This window comes from Suricata suricatta, chromosome 3, assembly GCF_006229205.1.
Source record: "Suricata suricatta isolate VVHF042 chromosome 3, meerkat_22Aug2017_6uvM2_HiC, whole genome shotgun sequence".
NCBI classification, from domain to species: domain Eukaryota; kingdom Metazoa; phylum Chordata; class Mammalia; order Carnivora; family Herpestidae; genus Suricata; species Suricata suricatta.
This window is the reverse complement of record NC_043702.1, coordinates 130,885,373-130,906,868: the sequence shown is the minus strand read 5'-3', so window position 1 is coordinate 130,906,868 and position 21,496 is coordinate 130,885,373. Positions and strand designations below refer to the sequence as shown.

The window sequence follows — 21,496 nt, the reverse complement described above, 5'->3', positions numbered from 1 at the left end:
CTTACTTAGGAACTGAGAAGTAATTTCAAGGATTTTACTGCTGAATCCTCAACTAAAATTTTATTTCCTTGAGCCAAACAGCAAATAGAGATTCATTAAAAAAAATAATCACCCTAATGAGGCAAATTTAAATCTGCCAATCTAGTTTTAGTCTAGAACCAAACAAGCAATAAATATAGTCAGCAACTACAACGCTACCAGGTTAACTTACATGATGGTTCTTTGTGGAATAAGTGAGAGAAATAAAGTGTCAGAGTACCAGTGGGCAATTTTCTTCCTAATCCAAGTCAGCCACTGGCAATCCTGTCCTAGTTAGCTTATTAGATTCCTGTGTGCTTCTTCATCTTCTCTGAGAAAAAAAACCTTATCAGTTCTTATTTCAGAAACATCAGGTGACTATTTTCCCATAAATACTTTAAACTCATCATTACTGGAAAAAAATAAATGGTCCCAAACACTTGTAGTAATGAATGCGTACACAAACAATATCTGGATATTAATTACATGGTGCAAGAATTTCCTGCAAAGTACCTTTAATGTTTGTACCGGAAGCAAGCATTGGGATGTGCTAATTTTGGCACCATCAGTTATATGTGTAGCAGTACACATTCAGTAAAGTCACCCCAACCAGTATTTATCCATGTGAAAAGAAAAACTGAACAAAAACATAGTTTTGATAAAGGCTGAATTCTTAAACCCAATACAGTTTAATATTTTTTCACAATCGAGGGCTGCTACTTAAGATTGTTGTTAATGATAAAAATTATTTAGAAAATAAACTACTTCACTGTTCTTATATATTAAGTGTCTTGCTATGTAAAATATACCCTCAAGAAGTCAAAATATGTGAAATCAGTGTTTCAAATAAAAACAGCTATGTTACTGTTCAGCAACTCCATTCAAAGAAATATCAGTACTGCATTCTCAAAAAAAAAAAAATTAACTGAGGCAAAAGCTTTGAAGTTTGCATTCTGGGTGTACAACAGAAACCCCTCACCCTGCATCCTTTAAGACCACCAGTCTGCTTCAGTAATTTGAATCTGCCATATCTTCAATAGGTAAAGCACTGTGCTGAGAATATAAAAAGTTATAAAAAGGCAATCATAAAAGATTAAATCTTGGTAGGCATGACAGCTTTCTTTTGATAAAAACAAAAATAGTCATTGTCATCTAGTTAAATAAGTCTCTTGTATAGTGTTCCAGTTATTGAAAAAGGGCCCTTAGAAAAACCCAACTGCCTCGATCTTAAACCTTACCCCTCTTGCCCCATAACACATGTTTGAAGGAAGAGTCACTTAATGTGCAAATTGGCAAAATAAATGTGGAGGAGAGGGGACTTCTTGAAATGACATGCCCAATCAAGTCTTGGTTTATTCTTTTACAATATCAACTTCCAAAAAGTAAAGTAACCCAAAGTACTCCTAAAAATACACAAAACAGACCTTCATCTTTGCATTCCTTTCCCAATAAACACAAAAAATATGTACAGCATGTTTAATAATATGCAATATGCAAAAGCTTTGTGTTGCTGTTAACAACATCTATACCCACCCACCCTCCTTATTCACAAGTGTACCTCTACTAAACACAATTACATCACTAAGCCTGTTAGTTTGAAAGGGTCTTAAATTTGTTAGAACTGGAAAATCTTTGTATAGGGGCTCCACTCATTTGACTCAAAGTTGTAGACTTCCACCGTATTCAGAAACTCATTGCCATCAAAGCCTCCCACTGCATAAATGGTGCTTCCTACAGTTGTAATCCCAGCGTTGCTCCTGGGTGACGTCATGTTTCCCATCATCTTCCATTCATTTCTAGTTGGGTCATACATCTCCACACAGCTAATGGCATGAGAACCATCAAAGCCACCACCTACAAACAATTTTCCTAAAAGAGAATGAACCAAGGTAAATCTAGAGAGGATAAGGAAAAAAACTCCCAAATCTGTTTTTTGGTAAAACTGGTGGTTCTTAGTAGAAATGCCTACTCATTCTATCAAAAAGTACTTGTTAAATGCCTTTCTAATGCGGCAAGTAAACCCATTCATACATGGAACTCCAGCAATTTACAAGGAGAGGGGCAGCCTCCAACTGAAGCACAATTCTCACAATTCTTTTTGGTAACTACTACTGTTGCCATTTCACAGAAGAAATGAGGCACAACAAAGCTGGACAACTCGCTTAGAGTAGCAGCCAGCCAGCCAGAGCAGTTCTGTGCACTGGAGGTTTTGTGCTAGTCCAGTGCCTAAGAACTAAGATTAAAAAAAAAAGTTACAGGAAAGCAGTTTTCAGATATTGAACATTTTCTTCAGCTTTCCAATTCTATAAAATTATTTTGGTATAAAAACTTCTTGGAAACAGACGAAGACTTATTACTGTTTTCAAATATATACACAGAGCAGTTATTTTCAGACACATAAAATGTTAACATTAAACACTGTATAGCTTTAAAAACTTCATTATTTTCTCATTTGATTGTCCCCTAAATCTATCTACAACCACATATATTTCAGAAGAATTGGCAAGGTCAGAGTAGACTACAGGCTACTTGCTGGCATGTCTACACATCTATGCTTTCAGCAGGTGAGCCACCTTGTTCCCAAGACAATCCAAATTAAATTATTATAGTTTTATAATTAAACATGCAAATCAATACAATGGATGTGAAAAAGCTGCATCCATATAAAACTAATGTTGGAAAGATCTGTTTAGTCTTTTAAGTTTTGCTTCCAACTAGGTATGGAGTAGACAGAAGAGACTAGAATCTAGATGATTTACACTTATTTTGCTTTGCAAATAAAATGTCATTAAATTCTTGCTCTAACGGAACAAACTGGAATTCTAATGTTTTGCATATGGTTTATGGAAGGAAAGGACTTGAGACTTCATTCAGTGAACCCATCAAAAGAGTAGTGTTAATATATTTATATTATTACTTCAAGTACCAAGTCTCTTATTAGAATTAGAAATGATTTCTAAAAGACAAACCACCAGTCCCCACTGCCTCAGAAAAGATGGCTGCTTCTGAATTCTAATTATACAAGTGTAGTTATCATGGATATTCTCATGGTTAGAACCCACTCCTGCCACTCCTTATTCTTTACTTTTCGAAATCTCAACACTCACCATCAAGAACAGCTACGCCAGCTCCTCGTCTAGCCACGTTCATGGGTGCAATTAAAGTCCAGGTGTTATTTTCAGGATTGTAACGTTCTACTGTGTTCAGACAATTCCAAGACTCTGCACCTCCGATTATGTACAAATAACCACCAAGCTCACAGACTGCAGACTGGTGTCTACCTATAAAATCAAGTCAAACCAAAATTACGAGTGTATCTCCCAAAACTTTAAGTGCGTATACTATACATACTATTAATTCAGAGATCTTAAAAACAAAAATAAAAAACCCTGAAGGAATAAAACCCAAATCAACTCACGTATGTTAAGAGGAGCACAGCTTGTCCATGACTTTGTTACAGGATCAAATACATCACAGTTTTTCAGTCCTTTCTGACCATACGGGTCAGAGCCACCAACAATGTATAATTTCCCATTCAGAGCACATACTCCTACGTGAGTAAAGTAAGGTTACATATTGATAATATAATTACCATATTTAAACACTGATTATCTCAGAAGAAAAGTTAATTTTACCTGCATTACAACGGTTAGTTCTCAGTTCTGGAACAGGAGTCCAGTCATCTATGTTTGGATCATACATCTCTCCACAACTCAGGTCATCTGAATGGCCATTCGATCCACCTACCACATAGAGCTGGCCCTGTGTCAAAAGTACAAGATCAGAATTTCTGCCATTCTGAAGTTAGGAGAAACAGCTAACCATGGATTGCTTCCTGCTGCCATAAACCACCTACCATGAGTACAGCCATTTGAAATCGAGCTCTTGGTGTTCTCATGGGAGCAAGAAAGGACCAGTGATCTGTACGTGGATCATAGCATTCAACGGTTCGAAGACACTCCTCTCTGTTATAGCCACCTGGTAAAAGAATCATCAAGATTCGTACTTAAGATACCAAACCGGATGAGGGTTTCTTGTCCAGAATGACTTAGCCAATCTGCACAATGAGAAAAAGAATTTTTACCCACAAACTTATTAAGGCCCCATTAGTTGATGTTTTAACTCCAGGCATGTAATAGCCGAACATTATCAGTATAAGTAAATTAGAAACAGACATTTACTTAAAGGTTAGGCAATACAATAGTATTTACTTTTTTCTTTGTCTTTTTAGAATGTGGTAAAGTAGAATGCCAAGAAAGAAGGCATATTAAACCCTCTCTTCCAAAGTTCACATGTCACCAAAAAAAGCACAAATGTCCATGCAGAGGCTTAGCCAGCTGCAAGTTTCCAGTAAGAAAACACTCATCTTTCTGTTCTTACCTGCTGCAATAAGCTTGCCATTCATCTCTGCTGTCCCCAGACCAGACCGCGCATACTGCATGGGAGACATGGGCTTCTCAATCAGCTCATCTGGTTGCATCTCAAAGCTTAAACTTTTAATTAGTTTTGGAGTACTTGTTGGTGAGCTCTGTGGGCTGTTTCGCCCATGAAGGAAAATTACACAGAATATACCATCCAGCACAGCCAGGCACAAGTAAGTGTTATCTGTAAGCATAAGAGTTCTATGTTTAAGATGCAATTATTACTACTTTTGGTTGCTGTGTGATCCTGATTTGGATTCCAGATCCCAGACTGGAATGATCTGCTACTGTTTTCCAAATTTAATGGCTGCTGAGTTTTTCCCATTGTCAACTTCAAAGTTATTACATGGTTCCACTCAACACTCTTCTTTAAAAATAAAGACAATCTGATGAGTGTAGTGCACTTACTTGAAGTCTTTTCCGAAGCAACGATTTTCCACTCATGCTTAGGGCTTTGTACTGTAGCATTTGGAGAAGAGAGACATCCGGTGGAGCCGCTACTTATCGGCTTATGGTCATTCTCACGTGGTGGCTTTTTCTGCAAAATCAAAAGGGAGCTACAGAAACCTAGCCAAAGACCATGCCTGGTGTACCTTTGTTCCTGAGCTACTCCACAACACTGAAAAACACCTAGAATCCTTCACCTATGTAGGACATTTAAAGCACACCTAAATTTAACACAAGCCAACATTTTCCAATGGACACAAATTACTAGCATACTTCCATCTCCACTTACAATTAAACAACTATACCTACACAAGAAGCCAGGTCAGGAAAAGCTCAATTGAAACAATTAAAAAGCAAGTTGTAGATCAAGTATCAGAATACCTCAATGGGGGGAAAAAAAAGAAAGGAAAAAAATCCCTTAATCTACATAAGCTCACAGTTCACATACTCTTTATATTAAGTATAGAATCATCTTCCAAAAGAGATTATTAATTTAAAATGGTATGGATTATCTGAAAGACTACATTTATCCCACTGTCTCCAAGAAACTGTCAAACCTAATAAAATCGTATATACTGACATCCTTCATACAATGCCAGCAAAAAGTGAGCAAATATCCAATCCAGTCCCTCTGAAAACTATTTCTCAGGACAAAAGAGGTAGTTACAAGAAACACTTAAAAGTATTTTTCCTCAGGACCACCATATAGGTATTATAGAGTGCTCTTCTAGACAAACTATATCAAAAGACAAAATGAGAAATAGTAATCGAAGTAAAACAATAATAAAAGAACCAAACATTCACAAACATAGTATAGTAACACTAAGAGGGAGAAATGGGCAAGGCTACATATTTTCCCAATGACTGTAAAAGAATTACATTGTGTTCTTGTGTATGAGTTCCCTTTGACCATTTTCTTCCAATTATGTTATTAGCCCTTGACACTTTTAAAGAAGATGATCATATGGAATTAGAAGAGTCAAAGACACCCTATGAGGAACTACTGAATGAACAGGTACCATCCCCCTTCAGTACCTGACATAAAGTGTGCTGATCCACTTATTTTGGTCCCCACGGCCAGAGCCACAGGAGTAGCTAAGATTTATAGCAGAAATTTCTGTTTCTTATGGAAGCAAAAAGCCATGTAACAACTATTAGAGGAAAAGATTTTGGTAGCTACTTAAAGCTGTGAAAAAACTAGAAGTTTGGTCTGGAACAGTCAACATGTATGGCTATAGCCTATGTTGGCTATTTTGAGAAATGGCAGAGAATGTGCCATGTTAATGGTTACCATTAAATTCTACTTTGACATTTATTATATACCTAGGTATCATTAGGCACTTTATTCACATCATCTCTTTTAATGGAGTAAGGCCAATACTGCCAATCCATTTTATAAATAGCAATACTCAAAGAAGATATGCATTACCTAAATCACTACAACTAAAATAAAGATTAGAAATTCTGAGTTTAAAAAAAAAAAAGAAATTCTGAGTTTAAAGCCATTCTTTTTATACTAAGACAAAGTTGTGTCCCCTACTACTAGAAATTCCAAGTTAACATAAAACCCCATCCCAACCTGTGGGAAGAGGGGATCCAAAGTATCACAAATTGATGATGCTTACATTCATAACTGAGAAAATCAATGTGAAAGAGGAAGGCAGGGTAACAATGAAGATTACTGGTGTTTTATAACTAACAAGTCATACAGAGGTGCTGAAGAACTCCTTTATATTCCTTCTGGAACATTTTCAAATACAACCCCTTCCTCTCCCTTAAGACTTTCCTGTGTCAACTCCTCCCACACAGCTACCAACTGGCCCCACTTTCTTTGCCTCTAGCTCCTAAGGAGGTAATTTCCAGTGGCCCTTTCTTTTTCAACCACTATTACATCTCAAGCTAAGATATTCTTAACCTTACATTCTGGAACTTATTCCCACTAAAGATTACCAAGTGGCCTCCCAAAACCAGTGCAGAAGAGATACCCATAACCAACTTTTACATGACCTCCAAAAGAATGATTTGTGACAATTAATATTTTAGTCTTCCTTCAAACTTTTCTCCTAGCTTTCAACACAATTTGATTCTAATCTCCTTCCTAATGGCTTCTCAACCTCTTTTCCTATTCCTCAAGTCTAATGTGTTCCCTCATCCTATTTTACTTCATGATCTTTATCCAGGTAACCACCCTCTAATGAGTCCCATGGGAATCCTGCTTTCTCAAGATCTTCCTTTCCCTTAATTTTCTTATTCTAAACAATCGCTAAAGACTCACGCAACCTTTGAAACTATAAATGCTTAGAGTCCACTTTTCCTCCTTCATTCTCCTGATCAAGCCCTCATTATTTTTTTAACTAGACTACTGCTTGTAGTAATCTACACATTGGTCTCACAAGCTTTAATCTACCCTCTGTAGTTGGCCATAAAAAAAAAAGAAGGGTTTAATGTAATCATTTAATAAAGTAAGAAAAACAAAACAAAACAAACCACAGATTAGCTGAAGTCCCATGACCCAGAAATACAGTAATTTAACAAATGCCCCTATTGTTGAAAGATATCTGTGTTCAGGGGCCCCTTGGGTGACTCAGTCAGTTAAGCATCCAACTCCTGATTTTGGCTTAGGTCATGATCACACAGTGGGGAGATCTGGCCCTGTGTGGGGCTGTGCTCACAGCACAGAGCCTACTTGTGATTCTTTCTCCCTCGCTCTCTGTCCCTCCCCCACGCTCTCTCAAAATAAACAAACATTAAAAAAAAAAAAGGAAATAGATCTGTTCAAGCCACTCTACTTCCTTGTCTAAAATTCTTTGAAAGTTCTCCACTACCTGTAGGATAAAGTCTAAGCCCTAATCAGGTGGCATTTACCTACTTTCCCAATCTTGTGACTTGCCATTCTAAAGCTATCATCCTTGCACAAGTATTTTTCTTTTCCCATCTAACACACTTCCCTCCATCTGCTTTGCAAACTCTTCTAAATCCAAAGACTGCTCAAATGCTATCTCCTCTGTGAAATTTCCCTAGTCTCTCTCCTCTTGGCTCCTCTATGCCCTCCCCTTTATGCCGTTTGTAGATCCCTCTATAAGACTGTACTGTTTTAATCTACTGTTATAAGATGGTCATGCAGCCAAAAACTGTCTCTTACATATTTTTGTGTCCTAACATCATGGCCTGCCACTTGAAAAAGTAACAAAAAAAGTATCTTTGGAGTATGAGGAAAAATATCCTAAATGGTCAAAATGCAAACTATGAACAAAGTTCTCAACTAATTTAAACCCAAACACTCTTTGTGAAAAATAAAGATATTTGGCCACTGCTGCCACAGAACACCTGGTAATATCACCATTCAGGTCACTTCTGTGTCAACCTTTACCTTCTAACTGTTAAAGAAAACACCCCTTAAAACTGGGTTAACTGGGCCTACTTTATAGTTTGTCCCTCACAAATAGATGTTGAAGCTAAAGGTCAAAAAAAGAATGAATACTATATGACCATTTATATACATTTCAAAGGCAAACTAATCTATTGTTTCAGAAGTTAGAATAATAGTTTCCCTTAGGGCTGTGTGAGGAGGTGACTGGGAAGAGGCAAAGGAAGGCTTCCAGGGCCACAGCAATCTCGTCTTGACCCAAGTAGTGAACTAGTGGGTTCACTATTTGACACTTATCGTTTCTGTCCTTTTTTCTAAATTTTTGTTCAGAAACTGAAGAAGTTCTATGCCTTGAGATTTTTATTTTTAATTGGGCCTAACAACACCTATTCCCTGTTCCAACAACTATTTTTTGTAATTTAACAAAAAAATCAATTTCTACGTTGCTTCATCTTATTGACCTTTTTTCTTACTACCTGTAAATCCTATATTTCATTGAGAAAAAAAAAATCTACATGTGGTTTCCTAACTTGCTGAATTTCTTTTTATGTGGCAAAACAGTAGTAACTCTAAGAAAGATATGCTTGTTTTGTCCTGAAAATGTTTCTGTTCAGTTATACCAATGAAATTCTTCCACTTTCCTTTCTTAAAGGAAAATTTCAGTATACTAGAAAATGCTCTAATCACATTTTAACCTGAGGTTACCTCAGATGTGCAATGTGTACCTGCACAAACTGAATGTGGTCATCATCACTGCCAAACACCTCAGCCTGTCCATCTAGTAGGTTCCCATCAAGCAGCTTGTGATCAGCTGAGTAGTACAAGGTTTGAACCTGCAAAACAGCAACAGAACACCCATGTGGCTACTGTCTCCATGGCTACTCCACTAGTATGCAGATCACACAGACGCCTCAAGGTAACCTCCAGTGTGCTTCTTGAACTTCTTGACATCTTGCTCTGGCAGGATCCCGAAGTAAAGAAAATATGTCATGGTTGTAAAAATTTTAAAAACAAAAATAAAATACAGAATCTTCTAACACTGGCCGAAGAGTCCTTGGCTTGATTGGCTTGAAAGAAATCTTCCACTTTTCCATAGTTTCTATTATAAAGCATTTTTTTTAAAAAGACACTAATACAATATATAGGCTCTTAAGGCATATACATATTTACAATAAAATATGGACTATAGTTTACACCTTTGAAGTGCTCTGATTTGCATTAACATATTTCTGTCCTATAGGCAATGTCAAGAAAAACAGATAAAAAGCAAATGCAAACTCAAAACAAGCTGTAGAGACACCTCCCTCAGCAGATGCAAACACATGGTCAATGCACCTGATTTTCAAGTGGGAAAGGATATGAAATGTGTAAGTCACCTGTTAGCCTTTTTGGGACATAATGCTAACAGTATGTTTCAAGGCCTAACAGATCTGGAAAGCCTTTAGTGGAGTAACAAATTCAAGGTCACTCCACAGCTCTATCTGCATATGTTTAATTCCCACCATTTCTCCATCAAGTTTTTCTTGTGTTAATTTTCAAAAGTAGCCCAAGTTAAGTGAATGACTATATGTAACAACACCATTGAAAAACACAAAGCTTTAAAGATAAGAATCCTGTAAAGGAGTAAACACCATTAAATCATCATCGTTCTCTGCCCACAGCGGATTTTTCTTAGGAGAACTGGGGCAGGACTGCTGCTTCTTTACGTGTCAATACACTTGAGGTTTCTTCTTGTTTCTTCAGTCTTGGGTATCCTAGTTTTGTTAATAAACCTATGGGGAGATAAATCAATGGGGAGGAACAACCATTAGAAGCTTTTACCTACTTATCAAATTTAAAGCAAAAACCTGTGAAGAAAAATTAAGAATCTACAGAAAACTTCAGTACCACCTCCCATTTCTAAAGCAAATTACATGCTACTTTAAAGGAAGTTAACAGCACATAATAAGCAAAGAAATAAAAAAAGAAAAGCAGAAGACCAAACTGAACAGTTCATTCAGCTCACCTGGACACCCCCCCTGTTTCTCAGCTTAGGGGTACCTATAGCAAAATTTAAATTCTTTAGGGTCATGGTTATAAAATAAAAGTGAAAGGGAATCCTTCATGTTATAGCAAAATAATTAAGAATTGTTGAATCCCATTTACTTTAAAACTAACCTCTTCCATCAGCTCTTCCAGACTGTCTCCATTCTCCCAGATGCTACGCTGCACCCAGTTGATTACCTTTGTATACAATTTGCCATTGCTGGGCAAGCAAACATTATCTTCAAGCATTACCTCCAACTAGAGTCAGGAAAAAACAATGACACATACATCAGTTGAGCCTCTTAATTCTCAGCTTAATGCTCAATTTCCTAATGAAATGGTCACAGATGCCTAATCTCATCCCATACATTTATTCTCATTCATAAGAAAATCAGTAGCCAAAAGATAAAGAAAACAAACTGATAGGCAGCAAACTGTTACACTGCTAAAAAATAAAAGTATCATTTCAATGTACTTTTTCACAACCATTACTTATGTGCTTGAAACATGAACAAAGATTCAGCAACTGGAAATAATATATACATAATAACATATATAACTAATATATATAATTTATATATAATATATATAAATACACACACACACACACACACACACACACACACACACACATAGATTTTACTCCTTACCTTTAGCCGTGGAAGTTTAAGAAACTCTTCCTCTTCTGAAATTTGTAACAAATGCTCCTGAATATAAGCATCAACTTTATTCAACAAACGGGTGTCTCCCATACAACTTGCAAAATTTCGGTAAGAGATGCAGCTGGTAACATCCATTCTAGACAGTAAATAATCACCACAAACCTGGGAAAAGAAATACACAAGTGACAACACTTACATATATTTTATTTAATGAATACTCAGTACTCAATGTGTAAGCATTCCGTGAAGATATAAAGATGAATCAAACACCACTACCTTAATAGAACAACTTTAACACTGGGAAGAACCTATGTATACAAACAATAAACATCAGAGAATGCTGTACAAATGTCTAAGTTATTTATGGAATGATGGAAAAACTGAAATGCTGTGGAACAATTTAGTTTGGCTGGAGCAAAAGACAAGTAGAAAAATAATTTTGGAAGCGTAGCAACTACATTAGGGAAAACATGCAATGCTAACATAACTTAAGGGGTATGTGCTATAAACCACAGGATTTTTAAGCAAAGGAGTAACATTACAGGAGGGGCCAGGAAACTTCCTCTTAAAGGGTTTAGGCTTTTGGGCCATAATGTCTTTGTCATAACTACTAAATTCTGTCACTGCAGGTGGAAGCAGCCAGAGACCATATGTAAGTAAATGCTGTGTTCCAATAAAACTTTGTAACAAGCAGCTGGCTTGAGGCTTGCAGTTTACTGATTTCCAAATTAGAGAATTAAATGCTTTTTATTCTATGCATTATTAGGCAGTTTTCAATAGTGTTACATCTAAAAGTACTTTTAAAGAGGAACTCCCAAGTGTAGAAGAACAGTGAACTGAGAATATAAGTTCCATGATTAACTCTTGAGAAAAATAAGAATATTTTAAATGTTTAATTTTTTTTGAGAAAGAGAGAGGGAGAATCCCAAGCAGGCTCCAAGCCCTCACAGAGCATGACAGGGGATGGAGCGTGACAGGGGACTTGATCTCACCTCGAGATCATGACCTAAGCTGAAATCAAGAGTCTGATGTTTGAGTCACCCAGGCACCCCAAGAGTATTTTAAATCCTACTACCAATGACTGATATAGCTACCCAATCAGTGAAGACAACTGGAAGAACAAGAGTTTAGCTCAAATTATCTGAGAGGAAGTTATACCTTGCTACTTTACTACAGCTAACTAGTTAAAATAACATTCAGTTCTAAGAGGGGCCATTTTCAAGTTCTTGAGACTAACACATGTCTTATGACAAATTATGCATCTTAACTATGTAAAAGCAGACTTGCTAGTAACAGTCCTCCTTATATATTTACTCTACCTGCTTTACTCGGTCCATCTTCAGCTTTTTTGCTGCAGAATAAACATCTTTCACTAATTCCTTATCGGCTTTCAACCTATTAAAGAAAAGTTCTTTATCACTTGGATACCAAGGCCTTAAAACACAGATACTACTTAATTCAAATACATTTAGAGGCTTGGAATTTTCTGATGACATCCCCTCATTATACAACTTATAAAGTACTTACTGAGCAGTGTAGGCATAATTCAGTAAGACTTCAACAGCTTCTGGATTGAGATCATCAAATTTAACATGAGAAATTCCATGAGGATCACTATCGCTATTAAAGATCTCAAATAAATAGGGACTGCAGCAAGCCAGAACTGCTCTGTGTGCTAACATCTCATGGCCACAGACCTGAAATTGTGAGGAATTACAATTAGAAGTACTGTGGACGATTTGTTTCTCTAGCTAATTACCACATCAGGTCCTGTATCTAATATTTTTAGCTAAATCATTGTTTTTTGAAGTTCTTTCATCAAATGCCTACCATGAAAAAGAAAATAAGCATGTCCAAGAACTTACTGCTTTTAGTAATAAAACATTAATTTTGTAAGTTTCCAAATAAGTTTTAAATACCTGAAGTCGAACATCACAGAACTGGCCACTTTTCCTCAGGGCATTTAATTTGGCAACAGAGGACTCAATAAAATTTTCATCTTCAAACATTAAATATCCATTGGGAATCATTTTTCCTTATAAATTTGGCTAAAGGGCACAAAGAAAGCCAAGTTATTTTACTAGTGAACAATGATCTTTGTTTTCAAATTCCATCCTATCAACATCACAAAAACTTTATTACACAAAAACACTGCTGAAACAACACTGGCACTGGATGCCCAAGTCTTTGGTCCTAAGTCTTTTTAAGGATTCATATAGCAATGAGTATCTGAATATTTTTGCCCAGGTTTCCCTGCACATTCACTGGGAAGGGAAAGAAATGTAAACCCAGCCCTGCCTGAGCCTATACAATGAGCAACTTAAGAAGCCTGGAAAAGATGTAAAGTGCCCATTGCTTAGAGGTTTCCTTGATTTGGGTTGCTGTCATCCCTTATTCCCAAATGAGAGAAACTGATAAATAAGGCAAACAGATCTGTCCCCTTTACAACTTTCAGATAATCCAAATCACTTATCTCCTAAGAATACATGCTAGACCTGTCCATTTCATCCTGTGAACTAATGACTCAACAAATCCATCATTAAAAAGCAGTAATAGATTCCAGTTTGCCCTGATTTATTTAAATTCAAAACAGAAAGAAAGAATATAATTTTTTCCCTACAAATGATAACTCACTTCCCCTTTTAAAAAATTATGAAAGGCTGTTAGTGTACTGGCATAGTCTTATGAAAAACAATGTGTCTTAATGTTTCATTAGGCACAAATATTCACTTACCTACTGAACTGGTGAGAAATGTACTTCTGAGATGTCTTAAATAATCCAAGGACAAAGGAGTATTACAACTCAGTACTTCCTCAAGGTATGAAGATGGGTGGTTGAAGTCAAGGCAGAGGTGTCTTAAGCTCTAATGGTGATTCCAAAACTATCAGGCTTGAAATGATGTAATCAAGTCCTTAAAAGCTATAGACATGAATTTCTTCTGTGATAATCATGCATCATAATCTGTAATAATGACAAATTTTAGATACTCAGAATGATCAAAGACTCATTGATCTAAGCGGATTATATCATATAAAGTCCTTATCTCAAAGAAATGTTGATGCACACATGGCTCTAACACAGAAAATAAGCAACACAAACGCAACTATACATAAACATTTTTCACTTAACCCGCAACTATTCAGGTGATCAAAAACAAAACACCCAACCCTGGAAGACAGGAGCTAATAAAGTGTATCATTTAAGTGAAATACGTAAGCACAGGTTAGAGAACAAATATACTGAACTTTCTCTGAAAGGCATGTGTCAGCCAGCTAATCTGTTCTGGATTTGGCTTCTGTGGACCTCCTTATCTTCCTTGATTTAAGGTCCTAGAAGGCAGAGCCTCTGTCTTGTTCATCTTTGTATCCATCCCATCTCCCTACTACCAAAACAACTAGCCTAGAAACTTAAATATAAAGAGCATTTTGTTGAAATGAACTAAATAAACAAAAGAGAAATATTGGTATCTATTATCTGTATGGTCCTTTTTCTCGTTTACAGTAATAAACTACCAGTGGAATAGTTCTGGTCCAAACCAAATCTGCAAAGTAATCATATTCAGCCCTCCTACCTCATTTTCATGTCATCAACTGCAAGTGTCAAATTCAGATGGTACTTATATTTTAACCATCTGAACTGCTATGACACCACTGTCTAATTCAGGAAACCAGAACCAAACAATTTGAAAGATGTGCTTACTTTTTTAAATGGACATCTTAAAATGACCTAGATTTTCCTTATACATCACTTATATGCAGAATTCTAAATCTAACAATTATATTCAGGTGAATGAATAATCACTTAACCCAGAAACCACTGGAAGCTGGTCCAACTCTAATTGAACAACTGTTGTGTTAAGTTCAACACATGCACAATCTGTAATGGATCTGGATCCCACATGTCCTAACTGGTTTCTCCATAACTTAGGTTCTATTTCAAGGAAACCTGAGTAATTCTGACCCAGGTTGGGGTTGTTGTCAATGCTTACCCCTGCAATGGAACTGTATCATACCATTATGTAATACTGATTTCCTCTGCTCTACAGATGCACCTAGATTAGTTTGTTTAGCTATTAAGAAATCAGTTCTAATAAATGATTTCCAATTACCACACAATTCCATGTACACAGAGAAAATATTATCCTAAGGAATTTTTCAAACATTTTCAGTGAAAACGCAGCTTAAATTAAGAAAATCCTTATATATATGGTATATGCTGGGGTGGCCAATCCACAGATATAGTTGGTAACTCGTCACTTCAGTTCCATAAGCTGCTCTTAAAAAAGAAGGGTGAATTGGGTGGGTAGGACGGGGGGGGGGGGGGGGGGGGGGGGGGGGGGGGGGGGGGGGGGGGGGGGGGGGACGGGACACCCTCCATGCAAATTATGGCAATATATTTTAAATGTGCTTTTTAAAAAACCTAAACATTGTGATACAGAGATTTAGGAACGTTTTAAACACTGACCAGTTTTACTCATTATTCAGTGTTTATCGGTAACCTCGTTTTGACCTAACCAAGAATAAAAATGCATCTATTTATATTTGATAAATTAGAAATTCTACCTTAAATTTTGGCGGCGGGGGAGACATGGTTAAAATCATGGAAGAAAACACTGGAGAACTTCTAGAACAACTCTCAGCATACAAATTTGTATAATATTATTAGTTTTGCAACCAAGTGAGTTCTACATTTAGTACTTGAGTATTTTCTAGTATATCAAGATCTTAATATGATCTTCATCTCTAATGAGTAATACAACCCTACCTCATTTTAAGAGCTAGCCCAAGATCACTTGACATTTAAGTTAATGCAGCAAACTTACTTTCCTCAGTTACTGACTGTCCTCATATACTGTGGGTCTCACCCACGTTAAGGACCACTCTCACCCACCGCTAAGCTGGAGGAGGTCATATTCCTGCCTACAGAACCATGTCTTCGAGTGTCCACATTCATTTTCACTAAAGTAAGCATTGGGCAAATTGAGTTTCAAACTATTCTAAAAATGTACACATGATCTTAGTTTGGTCTATGAAACTCAAGCTCCATAACTGGTGGAATAAAAATGTGAGCAGATTTTTTTTGTTTGTTTGTCTGACAAGCCTAACCAAAAGCCTTACCACCCTAGAGTTATATAAAAGAATAAAACTTAAAATCTTCCTTGGTATTTAAACAATACGAAAATACTAATTCAAAGGAATATGAACCCCTATGTTTATCGCAGCATTATTTATAATAGCCAAACTGGGGAAGCAGCCTACGTGTCCATCAGAGATGAATGGATACGGAAGATGTCAGGTACATGTGTGGACACACACACACAATGGGTATTAGCCATAAAAAAGAATGAAATCTTGCCATTTTCAACAACACAGATAGATGTAGAGAGTATAATGCTAACCAAAATACACCAGAGAAAGACAAATACATGATTTCACTCATATGTCGAATTTAAAAAACAAATGAGCAAAAGAAAAAAGAGAGACAAACCAAAAAACAGACTCTTAACTACAGAGAACAACAGATGGTTACCAGAGAGGAGGTGGGTACAGGGATAAGTGAAAAAGGTGAAGGGTATTAAGACTACACTGATCTTAATGAGCAGGAGCAATTATATGGAACTGCTGACTCACTGTACCACACACCTGAAACTAACGTAACACTGTATGTTTACTGGAATTAAAATTAAAAATTTTTTCTAGGGTATTAAAATATTCATTCAACTAATCCACTTTCAAAGTTAAAACTGGGTCAAATACAATATATTCTGGTAAATACACTTCAGTTCCTTAGTATGGCCAGTGCAGGAAAAGGGAAACAGAAGACTCCTAAATGAGTAATTAAACTGCTTTAGTAACCCCAGAAACCCACGTTATGTTACCACAGCCCCCCCAAAAGATTAGCTTAACTGAAATACAACTCATCAGGTCTTATCCAAGAGTTGCAAAAAAGGTAGGCACAATATGGCCTCCCCTCCATATTCCTTTCTGGTCTTCAGTAAGCAGAAGATAAAATGTTATCACCAAACTTCCAAAGCAACCTTAAAAGCTCAAGGCAAATTACAAATATTATTTAACTTTCAAGGCAATCTTTTAAGGGCAGCCCACTCACAAAATAAAGTCTATTTTTAAAGAACAGACTTTATAATGATACAAAGTAAATCTCTGTATAACCAGAAGGTACAAATTCCCAGTGTCACCTCTAAAACTACCATCACCATCATCTACACCAAAACTCACCAAACTCACTCACTAGCTCCATCCTCATCGTTCTGTAATTCTTATACATCCCACAAACATTTATGGCACTGAACATATGGCAGGCACAATTTGGAATGGGATGCTCATAAAATCAATGGAGTTAACTCCATTCCTCAGCCCTGAATACTGCACAGACCAACCATAATGACAGATAAATCAAGCAGTGAAAATAACTCAAACAAAAGAGGAAAGGGGTATGACAGCATACATATTCCAGAAACTGGAGCTATCAGAATGCATAGGTTAAAAAGGGGGAGAAGTAAGAAAGACGAAGTCTAAGGTTTAAACAATGCTGGAGAATAGAAAGGATTATAGCAAGAATATTCTAGCAGAAATGTGGGGGATGGTCTGGAGTAACAGGTAAAATATGGAAGCAGGGACATTAAGGTATTATATAGCCTTGCTTACTAACTAAGGCAGTAAGGATATTTTAGCTTGGATATGTGTGGGATCCTTATCAAAAGTAGCACCAAAATTAGAATTCCAAAAAACGTAACAGCTATCTTTAGTTTGCTGTGTGCTCAAACTTAGGAAGGAAGAGGAATTTGCTTTTTATGCTAAGGTACCTGTTGCGTATCCAGGTTGTTACCAAACGTGTAAGAAAACTGATCCAATAGGTGGGAAAATACCAATAGGTTTAGAAATTATTTACAAGGTGGTTATTCAAACTACAAGTGAGGATGAGCATGTATTTTCTGTGCTTCTAACAAAAACCCAGAGATCACTTCCTTGTTCACAATTCCTCCATTCACACTCTGTAGCACAATAAGGTGGGAGGATCTTCAGCTCCTAAGAATTCCTTCATGGAGATTTGACTATAAAATCATATTGTTGAAAAGTCAACGAAATAATTTTCAGGGGTGTTTCATCTCAGTATTCATCTTAGTGATTAAGACATTTCCCCAATAAGAGAACATTTTACATTAAAAACCGGCATTTGTTAAAAGGACATCAATTGCCATCTAAACCATCTCAAACAAGAAAAACAAAACCCCACTCCAAAGTAGCCAAAAAGACACTAATTTAGGAGTGCCTGGGGAGCTCAATCTCCAATCTCAGCTCAGGTCTTGATCTCAAGGTCATAAGTTCAATCAAACCCAGTGTTGGACTCCATGCTGGGCATGAAGCCTACTTAAAAATAAATAAATAAATAAATAAATAAATGGAAAGGAAAGGAAAAAAAAAAAAGACAGCAATTTAAAACTAAAACCAAAACCTGGGATCCTCTGTTTTGGGGGGTAAAGTTAGAAAATTGGAATTACAAATTAAGATGAATTTAAAAATTACTATCTGTTAACTACAGAGATTTCATATATTGGAAAAACACAGAGGAAAATCATTCTGGTTCTCTTTTAACTCAATGTATAGTCTGGTTTCACCACGAACTACCAATTTATAGGCATTTGATAAGTAGCCTGCCAGATGGCATTAAATGATCCTATTGTTACTCCAATTCTAAATAGTCAATGTTTGCCTCATCTCCAGATAAACAAATACAACAGCTCCCCTCAGCATCTTTAAGACAGAAGTTTCAGCAGGATTATGCCTAAAGCTATTCACCAGTATTTTGTTATCCTTAAACAACTTCTCGTTCCAGAATTATTAAGAGAAAAATATGGCTTCTGATAGTCTAGTCCATGCTGTACTTGTTCAACTGTTAATAGTACTAGGCTTCCAGAGCTGTTACTTATTACTAGACACAAAGTCCTCAAAGAACAGTTTGATACCACGGCATTCTAATCCTCCATCTGGCAACATACATTTGGAAACAATGTCTTTAGGCATCTGATTTCTACCTGCTATGGGTTTTGAGACGTCACCTGGAGAAAAAGTAAATCTATTTCTAAAATATTTGTGGTTAGGTCTTCTTACATTCTTAACCTGATATTGCCCGATACCTTCCTACCATTGAGAACTTATAACCAAACACCCTTTTGCAAGATGCGTGTAAGGACGGTAAAAAAGCAAACTTCTTTGCCAATCGCTTTGGTCAAAATTAAAGTGGCGATCGCTCCAGAGTGACTAGAGTGTCCTGTAGCCCCAGGCCTTCCTCCCGGCGCGGCCTGGCGAGCGCCCACTCCCAAGGCTGGAAGGCAAGGCGCCCAGCGCCCGCACACCCCCGGCGGGGATTGGCCGGCCAAGCAGTCATTCAGCGCCGACACGTCAGGGCAGCCGCTCCCTCCCTCCTCCCGCCCTCTTCTCCCCGCGCTTGGCAAGAAAAGCGGGCAACGTGGAGCGGGAACAAAGGACCCCGCGGCCCACGGCGATCCGAGATACGGTGCCACCCCACTCCAGGCCCCGGGCACCGATGCCGCCTGGGGCTGGCTGCCCGCCCACATGCGCCGGGTCCTGGGAGGTCTCGGGGAGGAGAGTCTAGACCTCGGTTAGACCCAGACACTCGGAGTCGATGCCTGACATCAGGAATAGAAATTCCCGCGTCTTCCTTCCGGTAGTCATCCCTGCCCCGTGGCGTCCTGACCCAGGCCCACGAGGTTCCCTCGAGCAAGAACTCACGCCCCACTTCCCCGGCACCCGCCTCGGCAACCATGGCAGCGCCAGAAGCGCGGGCCCAGCACGGCGCCGGCTCCTCGCCCACCCCCCCTAAAGCGGCAGCAGCGTCTCGGAGCGTCCTTCTCCAGGATCAGGGCGCTACTCTGCGTCTCGCACCGTCTCCCCCGGCCGCCCACACCGTCTCAGCAATGGACCCCGGTCGCGCCGTCTTCCTCCTCCACCGCCTAGGACCTGCGCGTATTACCTGGTTCATCTCTGAAGAGACGGAAAAATTCATGTCTGGTGCTTCGATGGGGAGCAGGAGGAAGCGGGCGGGAATCGGCGCAACGGAAAGCGCCTCGAGGCCGCGGAGAGGGGCAGCAGTTGAGCGGAAAGACTAGCGGTCAGTCAGCGGAGGCTGCGAGGAGGCGGCAGCGCCACCGCGGGTTCTCGGGGACTCGCTCACTCGCTCGGTCGCACTGCCGCGCCAAAGCAGCAGGCGGAGAAACTGTGCCGAGCAGCTCTGAGCGACCGACCTCCACGCGCGTCCAGGAGACACTGCCGCCGCCGCCCGTTCGCGCCGCACCCCCTCGCACGTCACCACGTGCGCCGCCGCCGCCAATGCCTCCAGGCTGCTTCCGGCTCCAACCGTTGGCGAATCACAAGCTAGCACCACAAAGCTCCCGCTCGAGGCCCCGCCCACCATTCGCCCCGCCCCGTCCCTCTCCTTCGCCCAGTTGAGTTCGTTCCTTACTGCTCGGCTCAAGTAGGTCAAGGCAAGGTGATCCCAGGGAGGCTGGCAGTGCTTGGGGCGCGCCTCCTTTTACTCAGCGCGCGGTCTTCTCCTTCCCTTGCCTCGCACCCTCACTTCGCCCTTTCCGACTGTGCCGGAACTGGTTTCCTCCAGCCGCCCTCACCTGTTCTGCCTCCCCCTAGAGGCACGATAGCCGGAGATCAGACGTGGGAGATTAGATTTCTCGGCGTCGAATTTCCATCTAGGCAACCGCCCTGGACTGGGGCTGGCTGCTGTGGACCTGAAAGTCTGCAGTCGGCCGTGGGCCCCTACCTTTGTTGGAGGGTGGGGTGAGTGAAGAGGGGGCGTGGAGATTGTGAGTGAGGAGAGAGGCACGCTGGGGGAAGATAGGGCGAGAGGATTCAGTAATAGAAAAAAACCATTGGAGAGGTCAGAGAAGGCCTTCTATTCTGTTAGTGTTGGTATAAAAACCTCCGGATTTTTATATCTGTTTTGTCTGAGGGCGGCTGTCCCTTCGGAGAACAGTCCGTTCTTTGCTGGTCTTGCCCTCTTTTGGAAAAAGAAAATCGCCCTATCCTAACCTTCTGGAGACTTTTAGACCTCTTGCCAAACTTATTTATCCACCCCGCCACTTTGCCCCCAAGAGGCAAACCCGTTCCGGGGACACATGAAGTGTACTGGGCTCTGACAGCAACTTCATGTGACTCTGAAGGGCATGCTGGAAAGTTTCCTAGATTAAAGGTGAGGGATTTGGTGTGGTAAAGTTGTTTAGAGTTTGGCAGAGGCTTCCAGGCTAATGTCCTGTTAGTTTATCCTGATTTGGGGCAGGCACTTAAGCGGTCTAGATCTAACCTTGTTTGTATTTGACTGCTCAGCTTAATTTCCAGACATTTCTAGGAGCCTACCATTCTTTATCATGAACTATTTATGCTTATGGGAGCAGGAAAAATAAATGTTGGGGCTCTTCATCTGCAATAGCAGCTTTGAAACATTTCATTCTAAAATCTTGAGGCAAGGAGACTAGTTTCCATCCCCTCCCCATTCAGTTGTGGGA

General features: G+C 39.0%; 1 protein-coding gene across 2 annotated transcripts; it reads right to left on the bottom strand.

Moving 5' to 3' along the window:
• Positions 1 to 516: 516 nt before the first annotated feature.
• On the bottom strand, positions 517 to 20,693 carry IVNS1ABP (influenza virus NS1A binding protein). 2 transcript variants are annotated; one of them, XM_029935186.1, is made up of 15 exons: positions 20,606 to 20,693; positions 13,675 to 13,902; positions 12,860 to 12,988; positions 12,468 to 12,637; positions 12,260 to 12,335; positions 10,929 to 11,102; positions 10,411 to 10,536; positions 8,979 to 9,086; positions 4,848 to 4,977; positions 4,399 to 4,623; positions 3,875 to 3,996; positions 3,654 to 3,780; positions 3,437 to 3,568; positions 3,126 to 3,299; positions 517 to 1,887 (listed from the first exon to the last, which is right to left on the bottom strand). In XM_029935186.1, the coding sequence occupies exons 3-15, from the start codon at positions 12,968 to 12,970 to the stop codon at positions 1,634 to 1,636; spliced, it is 1,929 nt and encodes a 642-aa protein (XP_029791046.1). In that variant the 5' UTR covers positions 12,971 to 12,988; positions 13,675 to 13,902; positions 20,606 to 20,693; the 3' UTR covers positions 517 to 1,633. The 2 variants fall into 2 exon arrangements, with proteins under 2 accessions (XP_029791046.1, XP_029791045.1); XM_029935185.1 differs by lacking the exon at positions 20,606 to 20,693 and adding an exon at positions 19,954 to 20,263.
• Between the last annotated feature and the right edge of the window lie 803 nt (positions 20,694 to 21,496).